The sequence below is a fragment of the Manis javanica genome, chromosome 2 (genome assembly GCF_040802235.1).
Source record: "Manis javanica isolate MJ-LG chromosome 2, MJ_LKY, whole genome shotgun sequence".
Taxonomy (NCBI): domain Eukaryota; kingdom Metazoa; phylum Chordata; class Mammalia; order Pholidota; family Manidae; genus Manis; species Manis javanica.
The window spans coordinates 20,704,757-20,717,499 of NC_133157.1; the positions used below are offsets into that span (position 1 = coordinate 20,704,757).

The 12,743-nt window shown below is 40.5% G+C and overlaps 1 protein-coding gene across 8 annotated transcripts in view; it reads left to right on the plus strand.

The window, feature by feature from the left end:
- Positions 1 to 12,743, plus strand: part of SUSD1 (sushi domain containing 1) — a 163,717-nt gene that overhangs the window by 114,983 nt on the left and 35,991 nt on the right. The window contains exon 16 of one of the 8 annotated variants that reach the window (XM_037027339.2): positions 675 to 6,641. The exons of the other annotated variants lie outside the window; for them this stretch is intronic. Within the exon in view, the coding sequence (XP_036883234.2) occupies positions 675 to 703 (29 nt within the window). The 3' untranslated portion in view covers positions 704 to 6,641. Of the gene's footprint in view, positions 1 to 674; positions 6,642 to 12,743 lie in introns of those variants that run through there. 8 annotated transcript variants of the gene reach the window in all.

Genomic DNA, 12,743 nt, shown 5'->3' on the forward strand with positions numbered 1-12,743 from the left:
TGTCCATGGGAATGCCACACAGCTGTCAAAGAAGGATGAGAAAGATGAACGCCAGATGACTCCAGGACCCTCGTCCTTGCATGGGTTTCTCTGTGCTGGTGATGGTCAGGGACAGCCATGAGGCTCTCTGCCGTGCTGACTTCTGGCTAAAGAAAGGCAGTGCCCAGGAAAGGGAAATTGTTAACATGGAGCCTACTAAGGGGCAGGGAATGGGCAGTGCAATTCCTGCAGCAGGCAAGGAAGACAGTGCCCTGGTCCTGGCCAGCCAATGTAAATGCCCACGCTGCATGGGTCCCTGTAAGGGAGATGGTGCACGGGGCTGTCAGGCTCGAAGACTCCAGCCTGACTGCAGCTTGCCCCCAACGGCACAGAGCAGGTGAATCTGACCTAGGTGCCTGTGATTTGAGTTCCTGTACATTCTTGCCAGATTTCTCATGGTCAATGAATACATGGCCATCTGGTCTGAATACCAGTTTGAGTTTGGTGCATCTGAAGCAGCTGGCTGGATTAGATGGAGACTGAAGGAACTCTACAGGAGCAGAAGGACCAGCTCCCATACTGATCTTGTGAGGTTATATCTCAGTCTCCAGCTGGAACACACCTCTGGTGTCACAGCCGCTTTCGTCCATTTTCCCTCGTTTCTGCAATCACTCCCCAGACTTTCTCTCCTGCAGCTTGCAAGCTGCCTTTGAGGCCCCTGTAGGCATCTACAGAGAGGCCACTTGGATGGAGTTGGAGCTAGATGGAGCTGGAACCCACCATGGAGACAGAGCTACGAGAGCATGTGAGTCCTAGTGAGTCTTCATGAAAGCCAGGCATGGAGAGACCGAGGCCGGTACATGGATGACAGAAAAGAAATAGAGACCTACTTGTGGAGGAAAGGAGGCAATCTGTCTTCCCGGAAGGACACACAATGCTGAATGGCCTTTGCAAGTTGAGTGTGTGCCTTGGAGGGCTGCCTGTGAGTGTTGGAGGGCTAATTATATTTATTCTACACTTGGCCTGGGAGTGTGGTCTGTACTGACTGTATCACGCCCTTGGCTTTCTACAGTTGAGCAGCCAGGTCATTGCCCTCAGCCTCTGTGTGCCAATAGCCCTTTATTGGCTACCCAGCTTCTGGTAGCTTGGTCACCCAGGTCATTGTCCTTAATCCATGGGACTTCCCAGTTTCCCAAGGACATTTGGTTGATACTACCTCTAGTCTGCTGCTGCACATTACCCTGTATTTTTGGAAACTAAGTTTCCAGATTGAGTTACTTTTTTTTTTTTTTTTTGCTATACAACTTCTGATTTGCATAATCAGTTGCTTGGTCAACCACCATGCTGCATTCCAGTAAACTGAAAGTATCATAAATTGTTTGAATTGAGCAACAGGAAAAATAACTTATTTTGAGCAGATACTTTCTAAGTGTAATGAGAGCCTGAGGTTTGAGTCTGAGAAGAGGATGCCCAGCTATACCAAAATTAATTTTTTCCTTGATATGTATTTTTAATTGAAGTATTTTGATATGCAATATTATATTGGTTTCAACTATACAACAGTGATTTGACAGCTATCTGCATTATTAAATCCTTACCCCAATTAGTGTAGTTGCTATCTATCAACACAGAAAGATGTTACAGAACTATTGACTATATTCTCTATGCTCTATTTTTATCCCCATGACTAATTTATATTATGATTGAGATTGTGTGCCTCTTTTCCAGTATTTTAAGTGAGGAGGTCCAAAATTCTCTGATCTCAGTGAATTCCCATCTAATTCTGGGAAGTCTCCTCAGGAACCCCGTTCTGAAGGTGCTGATAGGTCACTACAGTCATTTACATTGTGTTTATAAGATTTACAATGAATTCTTATAGGGAAAGGAAAGCCTTTTTTTTTTTCCTAACCATCCATAACACAAAGAGATAGGATTTGATGCACAGTGAAAGAAATGATAGTTTAAGTCTGAGTTTTATATTGTGTATTTGGAAATGCTCCAAATTCAATACTTATGCCACATACTCTAAAATCAAAGTGTGTAGATTATTTTTTAGGAAAATTATTCTCAGGAATAAGCTTGCTGAATCACCACAGGTTTGTTTTTTGAGTTTCTGGTTTTCTGAGCGTTATGGTCTAGCTGGCGTGGAGTCGCTCAAGCCTGTTTGTCATTTGGAGATACATCATTGGCAGTCCTTCCTGCTAAGTATAAAGCCTTGCTCGCAATTTCACAAGAGTGGGGAGTGATGGATTATCAGGGGAGAGAAATGTCTTACCATTCGAGAAAAACTTGTTTGTAATATATATGGTCAACAAAGAGTTAATAGGTGTGCTACATAAAAAGTCTTACACAGCAATAGAAAAACCATAAGATCCTCCTGCAAGGGGGAAAATGATCAGAGAGTTCACGACAAGTCTGTTGATATTTTCCTGTGGCAGTCAGTCATACCTGTATTTTAATTTTTCTTGCACCAGCAAAAATGGAGCAACACATGAAAGACATGAGAACTTAGGAGCAGGAAACCAGGTGACATCAGACAGCTGGCCAGAATTTTCACCTTCCAAAGGCTAGGTGTGATTCTTATCCTAGCTGACACAGTGTTTATCTTCAACCTTTCTACTCCCAGATAATATTGTTTTCTTTTCTTGCCTTATACTACTCTTCTCTAATTGATGGCTCTCATTGATCATATCTCTCTGAGTCATATTTCTTCCACTTGAAGGAGGACTTGATGTGTGTTCCCAGGAACCTGCCCAATACAGTTGCAAAGGAATGAGACAGGAAGCGTAAAATTCAGTCCTGCCTGTTGTTAATTTAGCCTTCATTAGGAGCAAATTGGACTCCTCCGGACTGAAATGAACTCATGCTGTTTGCTTTCATCTTGACCCTGAATAATCCCGTGATTGAGATATCACTCCAACCTTCATTTCACAACACCCCGCAAATATCTTAGGGAGCACCTTCATTGGTGGAGTTCCACACTGCACAATGGTTCAGAGAGACAAGCAGAAGGATAGAGAGGAGTGTAGGAGGCCAGCAAAGGCTGCTCAGGTGGGGTCTGCACTAGGCCTTGAAGGGTTAGTATAGAAAAGTAGGAGGTCAGGGGATAAGAATGTGAACCAAGGCATGAAAACTCAAGAAGGGAAACATTAAAGCTCCATGGTTAACAAAGAGTTCATGGAGACACTAGAGAAGAAGGTCCAGTGTTAAGGGAGACATTACTAGAGTGAAATGAAGGCATATGACACCGTGTTAGATTGGTGGGTGTTGAAGGGGTGCAGGGAAGTAGGGGCAGGAAGGGGAAGATTTGTTTATTAAGCCTTTCAAAATAACATTTAGAAAGAAGAGAACATCAGCTAGACAAATTGTGACTCAGACTTTTCTCCCCAAAACATACTGGATATTTATTTACATTGTAGTTCTAAGTAGTTAGTGTGAAGGAATAAACACTTACCTGCAGGAATGCCTACTAGTGTTTAGGAAAATCTTTAGCAATCCCCTTTGGGAATTGCCTTCAGAACGTGTTTATGAGCAACACAGAACATCAGTTAGTCTTGTTTCCTCACAGGTTTCTCTGTCTTACCTGTATATGGTGAAAATTTCATTTATGCATATAAAACAAGTATCATTCAAACTTAGCCATTTGGATATTTTGTTTATAAACTGGAGCATGTGGCAAATGGTTTTTATTACCTATTTCCAAAATTGAATGCAATCTTAGAAGGATTTCACTGTGGATTTAGAATATACATATATATATATATATATATATATATATATATATACACACACACACACATCTATATGCTACAAGCTCTGATAGCAATCTTCAAAGAGGGAGTCCAGCAATATTTTGAGCAGCCCCAGCAACCAGAGTCAGTCTTGGCCTCCACAGTGACTCTTAGCATAGGGACTGTGTTCCATGATTATATGCATTCTGGGAAGCTTTGTCATCATAGTTGGACAAGCTGTTTATGACAGTTTATGGTCCACAGTGGCCTCCAGTGCAGTCAGTCATAATTAGAACCTCTCCACAAATCACCCGTGAAGACCCTGACACAACTGGGGAAGGAAGGGGGTTTCCTAATCAAAGACTGAAACAACCGAATGGCAAAATCTGAGGAGGACTGGACTTCAGCTCACTGCACACTCTGGCTTTGTTTCACAGAAACAGCCCTCTTGCAAAGGGAGGAAAGGCCTTTCCCATGACTTGAACCAGGAAATAGCCATGCTTCTTTTGGTTTAAGATATCTTTCAATATTACGAAATTATTCACCTAGCCCCAATTTACAAAGAGCATATATTAGGAATGGACACTAAGTTTTATGAACTGTTTTGTTGATATCCACTGATTCCACTCTGGGGGGCAGGCAGAGCATGCCCCCATACAACCACACTCATTGGCAACATTCTGGATCCAGAAAGAACGCAGAGTTTAGAAACAGCTGAACAGTAATATCGGGAAGGTACACACTCCAAGCATACAAGTGTGACTCCTCAATAAATTGCCCAAGGTGTGTGTGGTGCATGTGTGCATATGTGTGTTGTGTTTGCATGCACACATGTGTATTGTAGGTTGTGTGTGTGAAGGGTGCTTGGGGGTTCCTGGAAGGAGTGAGTGACAGGAATTGCCACTAGCCATACCTCCTCCCTTCACTTCAGAGTATGGGGGAACAGGTCAGCAGAGACAGGAGAAAAAATTTTATTAGCTGAGGAACCTACGCTTTTTTACTTGGGGGGTGGAGTGATTTACTCTTAATAACTACGCACGTCTTTTTACACGGGAGTAGCAGCAGGTGTCCGTCATTTCTGTGGCATGCATTTGCCCACATTTGTCCTTCACCTTTCAACTTTCTTTCTAAGGTCTTTGTTTTTTGCCATTGCAAAGTTTTTTACATTTTACATTGTTGCACAGTTGAAGTTACCCACCTTTTGTTTGTGACCATAAGTTTTCATGATGAGTTCAGAAAGACTTTTCACCCAAGATTATAAAAATATTTGTCCAGTGTTTCTCTGAGTGCTTATGTGATTTTAGTTTTCACTTTAAGACATTTGTTGTCTTTGGAATTTATTATGCATAATGAATGAAACAAGAACCACATTTTATTTAAAACATTTCACACCAACCTGTATTTTTCTTTCATTACAGTTAAAATAGCACAATTATTTATGTGATTATCTTTTCCCAGTCACCATTCATCTGAAATACCTTTTTTTTAAATTGTGCAATTGGATTACTTTTTAAAATGCTCCTACGCACAAATATGTTTGGAATTTGACTGGAAATAGGATGATTTTCTAGATTGTTTTGGATGAATTTATATTTTTTACACTCACAGGATATGCCTTTTCACTTAGTTACCAAGATATCTTGGTAACTTTCTATTTTGGATATAATTCAAATTTATTTGTATAATTTCATGTTCTTGTACTTCTACAAGTGGATTAATTTGGATTCTGTTTTTAATACATTGTAAGACTTGATTTTCAGATATTTATAGCATCATGAAAACTTTCTTAGCTTTCTTTTACTTTTTAATATTCTGCTGAATCTTAATTTTATCTTAAAACTAAGGTTTAATGTTATCTGCAAATGATAATTTTGTCTTCTTCAATCCAATATTTAAACCTCTTTTGTTTTCTTGTCTAATTGCAAAGAATACAAAAGAAATGTCATATTATAGAAACTATAAGTGCTTACTCATTAAAAATGATATTGGCTTTTGGTCTAAGATATGTTTCAATATTGAGGATATTATTCACCTAACTCCATTTTATAAAGAGCATTTATCAGAAATAGACACTAAATTTTATGAGCTGTTTTGTTATCCACCATAGGGTCATGTTTGTCCCCCTTTGATCAACATATAGATCAAATATAGATTTCCTAATAATTATAGATCAAATATAGATTTCCTAATAATTTAGCTGCCTGTGCATTCTTGGAATATACAGTCATAGTCATGGTGTACTGCTGTTTAAATCTGCTCCTCGATTCTAATGTTGATTGTTGAACACTGCCAGTGTTAGGAAAACTGACCCCTGCAGTCAAAAATCCATGTATAACTTTTAACTCCCCCAAAACTTAACTATTAATACCCTACTGTTGACTGAAAGTCTTATTGATAACACTAAGAGTTGATTAATACATATTTAGTATGTTATATGTATTATATACTGAATTCTTAAATAAAGTAAGCTAGAGAAAGAAAATGTTGTTAAAAATAATAAAATAAAGGAAAATACATTTATAGTACTGCACTATTATTTATCGATGCTGTAAGTTTATGTTGTCTGTATACAAAATGAATTGTCTATCAGGTATGGTTATAGGAAAACACTGTAGATGTTATATGTATCAATAACACAAGACAAAAAATGAAAAGATACTGTGATAAATTCATTTATTTAGAGGTATAACAATTCATGCATGGATAATGGAGCAGCAGCAATGACTGCTTTACAGTAGCTGAGTGTAATTGGTAGAACTGCTTCACTGTAGCCTAGCTTATACACTAATGAATGAACCATATAAACTTTTATGGCATACAGTACTACAGTCATATTCATAATACAGCATTGGAAACATTGTTATACTTTTTTGTGACAATTTGTTAATGTTTGTTATTAACATTTCATTTGGTCAATAAATAATAACTTAATTTCTTTAGCATGTCAGTCACTAGAACAAGATAGGCCTGGCCCTCCCTTCATTCAAGGAGAGACAAAAATTTAAAATTTAGCACAACTGGATAAGGACTTCAATAGTATGAGGACACACAGTTAAAAGACCAGGGGTAGGATTTGTTGCTTGTTTTTTTTGTTTTTATTTCCTCTTTTTAAAAATTTTGGTGGAGGGATGGGGCAAGAGTTGGGGGGTCAAGAGAGCTCCCTAAAGCATGTGACCTTTGAGAGGAGTTCTGAGAAACGGTAAACTCTAGTGAGCGTAAGAGTGGAAGAAGGCTCCTGGTGGAAGGAACAGCTTGTGTCCAGCCAGCGCTAAGGGAAGAGGAACACGACACACGGAGGGAGCCCCACAAAGCCAGCACAGCCAGCTCACAGTAAGGTGCAGAATAGCTTAAGATGAAGCTGTAGACGTGGGCAGGAGCCAGACCGTTTTTTGTATAGTACTTAACAGTTTAAAAGTACTTTAACATGTGTCTTGTTCCTCAATGAACTTGTGAAGTAGTTATTATTTATTAGTCTAAAGCTAGTTAAATCACTGCTCTCCAGAATGCCCGCAGGGTAAGGTCCAAGTTATTTGCTAGAGCTTGTCTGCTGGTTCTTACACACCTACTCATGTTTTAAGAGTCTATGCATGATACTCTCGTCTAAGAAACCTATGCTGCAGCTTCAGCAGGCCTCCCAGCGCCGCCCAGCAGCCGCAGCCCCGCGCTCCCCCTCGTAACGGATCAGTCGGTCCCCTGACAAACACACGCGGAGCGGATCGCCGCAGACGCCAGTCGGTGGCCCGGCCGAGGAGAGCGACAGCCAGCGGCCACCTGCACGTCAGCCGGGCCCGCAGCCTGGCCGGTGCCCTGGGAGCTCCGGCGCAGCGAGACGCCGCAGGGGCCCCGAAGGGCTTCCCGGGGCTTTGGGTCCTCCCGCGCCCGCCCGGCCAGAGGCACCCTCCCAAGTGGCATCGTGACGCTCTGACACCTTCGCCGTCTCCTCAGAACCTCACGCTGTTACACTTTTTAGAAGTCCCTTACCTGTGGCGATAGACTGATAGGTAATTTCTCTACTTACAAAAGACAGGGGCAAACTGGGTGGTAATGTAATTCTTTGAAAGTGAAGTTATAAAATAGAAAGCTGCCACATTATTAATTTTACATTAAATATCACTCTCCTGATGCCCGCGGAAGGATAGGCCGTCCACTTCCCCACAAACGTTGCACACGATGTTCTACACGATGAACACATAGACCGCCGGCGTGAGGATGACATGGAAACATACAGTCTTGCCATGTGGTTACTAGGTTTTCACCCAAAGACACTCGCACTCACACGCAACAGGTAAGTTTGTTAACTGGATGGCGTGATGGTTATTTACTCTTCATTAAGTGGGTCACCATACAGATCTTCATCCCGGTGTTCTTCACACTGAGTAGGCCGAGGAGAAGGAGGACGTTGCGGAGGGCTGGTCTGCCTGTCTCAGGGGTGGCAGGGGTGAAGGAGGCCAGGCAGGAAAGGCAGGCACTCTTGGTTTCACTTTCTGGAAATACGTCCTAACTTATGTCTGACCTTTTTGCTTTCTCCTTTGTCTAAAAATGCTCCTATATGGTACCAGTCCTTCTTCCACTGTTTGCCTTCGCTTCAGTGCCCGGGTCCTAGAAGGCTCTGTGTTGTAAAAGAAGTCGAAAGCAGTCATGAATAATCAGAACCCTTCTGCCAGATTGCGAAAGTCAATCTGTTTCCTGGCTTCGCTTCTATTTCTTCTAGGCGCTGGTCCGGAAGCTCTCATCTCCATCAGGTCATCGTCTGGGAATTCCTCTGGGGTAGTTGTCTGTTAACTCTTGAATTTCTCCAAGATCCACATCTTGAAACCCTTCGCCTCCTACCTTTTTTGCCATATCCACAATACCTTTCATGATTTCCTTGACCAGCTCTGTTGTAAGCCTCCTGAAGTCATGCACAGTATCTGGACAGAGCTGTCACCAGCAGGAATTGATTGTTTTGGGCTTGATGACTTCCATGGTGTTTTCTATAACAACAAGGGCATCTTCAGTGGTGCAAATCCTTCCAGACTTTCATGATATTCTCTCAACCAAGGACACATTGACAATCCTTTCCGCAGAGTACCATGTATAATGAGCCTTAAAGATCTTTATGACCCCCCTGATACAGAGGCTGAATTAGACACAGGCACTGTGTTTGGGGGCACATTTTTCCAATATATCTATTGAAAAAAAAATCCATGTACAAGTGGACCTGTGCAGTTCAAACCCTTGTTGTTTATGGGCCAACTCTATTTGCTAAATCTTTTTTTATTAAAATATCATTGATATATAATCTTATGGTTTCACATACACAACACAGTGGTTCAGCAGTCACCCATGTTATCAAATCCTCACCCCCTCCATTGCGGTCCCTGTCTATCAAAGTAGTAGGATGGAGAGTCATTGTCTTCTCCATGCTGTACTACTGTCCTGTGACCTACCTGCCTATATTGTGACTGTGAATTATAGTGCCCCTTAATCCCCTTCTCCCTCCTCACCCACCCTTCCCAACCCCTCCCCCTTGGTAACCGCTAGTCCCGTCCAATATCTATGAGTCTACTGCTATTTTGTTCCTTCTGTTTTGCTTTGAAACCCATACGATCTTTACCGTAATTCATTTATTATTAACATTTTGCCCCATTTGCTTTCTTCTTGTATCTATTATTTTTTTCCTGAATGGACTCTAGAGTAAGTTGTATACATGATGGCCTTTACTCCTAAATTATGTAAAGATTTCACTTACATAAACATTGTACAGTTACAGACTTCAGTAAATTTTGACACTGATGTTTCTTCCTAGTTTACTGTCTGCATTCCAATTTTATCAATTACCCCAATAACGTGCATTGCCCTCCAGCACAGGACCCAGTTTAGGATCCTGTGTCGCACTTAATTATCCCATCTCTTTCATCTCCTTTAATCTGAAACAATCCCTCAATCCTTCTTAGTTTTATGTGACTTTGACCTTTTTTTGTTTTGGAGTTTCAAGGACAGTTTTTTTTTAATTGAGGTGTCATTGATATATTTTCTAATATTTTATTTAGAACCTTTAAAAATTAATTTTGATATCTCTAGTTTTCTCTTGTGCATTATCTATATAAAGCAGCAGCAGTACACTGGTATTTGTTAACTGGCAAGAATGCCTTCTTTCTCTGACCTACACCATTTTAAATAGCATAAGAATTATCTGGCTCTTTGCATCTAGTTTTCCAATCATGTCAGCACAGGATTGTTCAATGTTCTGTGATTGTGAAGTAGGCTTTGCCTCTAGACATTGCCCCAGTCTGATGGGAAATGATGACAGAGAAGAAATAATATACTTAGCAGAGCAATATCTCTTTCAACACCCTGTCCCTTAGCAATCAATGAGGGACTAAAGAGCTCCAAGTGGGAGTGTTTCTTTTTCTTCTAGCAGCCTGCCCACACTCCCAGAACTCATACGGGTGGGAAACTTCGGAATATCCTCCACTTACAACCTGCAGCACTGCACTGTGGTCATGAGCTAGAGATTGGCATCAGGTCATGGGGCTCTCTGAGTTTGTTCCAAATGGCATTATATTTGGCTGCTTCTTCAGAGTGTACAGTATAATGCTGAGGACTTCCCTGACCTTGGCCTATCTTCCCTATATTCAGTTCTTTTTTTCATTCCTGTTTGTGTGGGCATGGGTCTTGGCGTTCATATGCATTTCTGCCATCAATTTCCTTACAAGTCTTTACAGATTGTTTCACTTTGGAAAAGTGCATGAGAAATAATTTATCAGATCATTTGGGGGAAAAAAATGACTGTGGAAAGCGTAGACAATTAAAACAAACAAACAAAAAGGTTTTGCCTACCAGATATTAAGCTATACCATAAAGCTATAATAAGTAAATTGGTACTGGCACTGAAAGAGAGAGATCAATTAAATGAAAGTCCAGAAACATAACCAAGGCAAATGGTATCAATGTTTCTATGTAGGCCTAAATTTTGACCCAGGTATGTGGGGCGGGAGAGGCTAGATGAGAAACTCAGATTAAGAAGATGATGCTAGGATGGTGCTATTGTTATTGCAGGTCAGTAACACCCTTGGCTCCTAGAACCTGGCAGAAACCAGTGCAAATTCCTTCTGGAGGAACGCATCTTCAGTTTAGATCCTCAGGCTTCCTGTTAATTATTATGAAATGTATCTCAAAGATCACCAAACATTCAAGGATACAAGTCATTGTGGGGACTCCTGGGACTTCAGATGCTAGAATTATTAGACACAGGATGTAATAAACTATGCATGGAATATTTATAGAAATACAGATGGAATTTTAAAAATGAGTAAGCAGAGATTATTCACTATGACTAGGAAGATTTAAAAAAATCGTCACATCTCCCAGATATACTTTTAAGTGAAAAAAATCTAATTGATAATAGCATATGTAGTATGCCAAATTTTGGGTAAGAAAGAGAAAAATAAGAATATGTATATGCTTCACCTACATAAAGAAACACTGGAGGCATACACAAGAAACTAATTGAAGTGATTACCTGTAGTAGGTGGATGGAGCTAGAGTAGGAATGAAACTTTGCAATTTACACCTTTTAATGTAATTTTGATTTTTGAATCATGTAGCTTTTAAATCTGTTTAAAAAGTAAAATTAAGAAAGAATCAAATTGAATTTTTAGAAATGAAACAAATATTTTTTTAAAAACCTTTCTGGGTAGGTGGGTTAAACAGAATATCAAATACAGCTAAAGAGAATACTAGCAAACTGGGAGGACAGATTTAAAGAAATTACCCCAAATAAGCACATGCAGAAAAGGATGTGTAAAATATAAGGAAAGGTTGAGATAGAGGATAGAACATGAAGGTCTGAAATACATATAATCAGAATTCTGAAGAGAGACTGGGGAAAATGGAGGAGAGGAAATATTTGTAGGATTTGAGATGTAGGTGTTTCTAAAGTCCTAGGTATGTCTCTACTAGTGAGTGATTAAAATGAAGTAATGATGCAGATCCCTGTATTTGAGAGTGTGAAATATTACTAGAAAGGCCATGAATTGATGGAGGAATATGGGGCAGAAAGGAAGACTGTGGAAATGGTACTAGAATAATGAATATCTGTGGATAAAGTGAAGGTTCCTATGGCCAGGATTCTCACCTGGCCCTGGTTGGCTAGCTCATTATGCACGTGTGGGCAATGCATTGTTATTGATTCTATATAAAGAGCTCTGCCTGGCGCTCTGGGTGACAGGTGGCATGGTTGCACAGCTGCAGGAGAGCAGAGACTGGAGTGGTGGCAGCGCCGAGGACCGAGACTGAGACCGGCTTGCTGCATGCAGACTCTCTCTGAGTGGACTGGATTCCAGTGATTGACTTGCCATCTTGGGAATAAAGTTGGGTGTAAACCCTGTCACCCCAAGAACATTCCATTGTCATTTTTCGGTCTCATTGAATCCATAGTGAACTTGTCCGTGGCTGAAACCCATTGGCAAGACAACATCCCAGAGGGCAGTACTTAGTGGCTTTGAAGATGGGGACATGTGAGGTTTTAAGAGGTTTGGATTATGGAAATGGTGGTGGCAACAGAGAGCAAGGAGAAAGCAAGCGTGAGCTGATATGCACATGGGTGATGGTTGTGTCTCCAAGGGAATCTGGAAAATTTAAAAATAAACCAATAGTTTGTACTTTGTTTACTCAGTGTTATTTTTAGTCTTTCACTGACCATAGGGCAATAGGAAAAATCAGAGAGAGGAGCCCTACTTCAAAAAGAGAGTGGTCCCAACTGAGGGATCAGATCAGAATCAAGAATAAAGATTCCAAATAGTGCATCTCTCAATGACACCACATGTCTTTTATTAATGTCAAAACATTTCAGCTATTGCTATATGATCTTTCTGTATTAGGTAACGACAGGGACATTTCTCTGGGTCTCTTAGTTTATAAATAGAATATGGCTAGAGGGATGTTTGCCATCTATTGAACGTTTACCCTGTGCTAGGCATGAAGCTAAGGATTTTGTAAACAACCTATGATAGAGATATCTAATTATCATCATCCCTATTTTAAAGATAA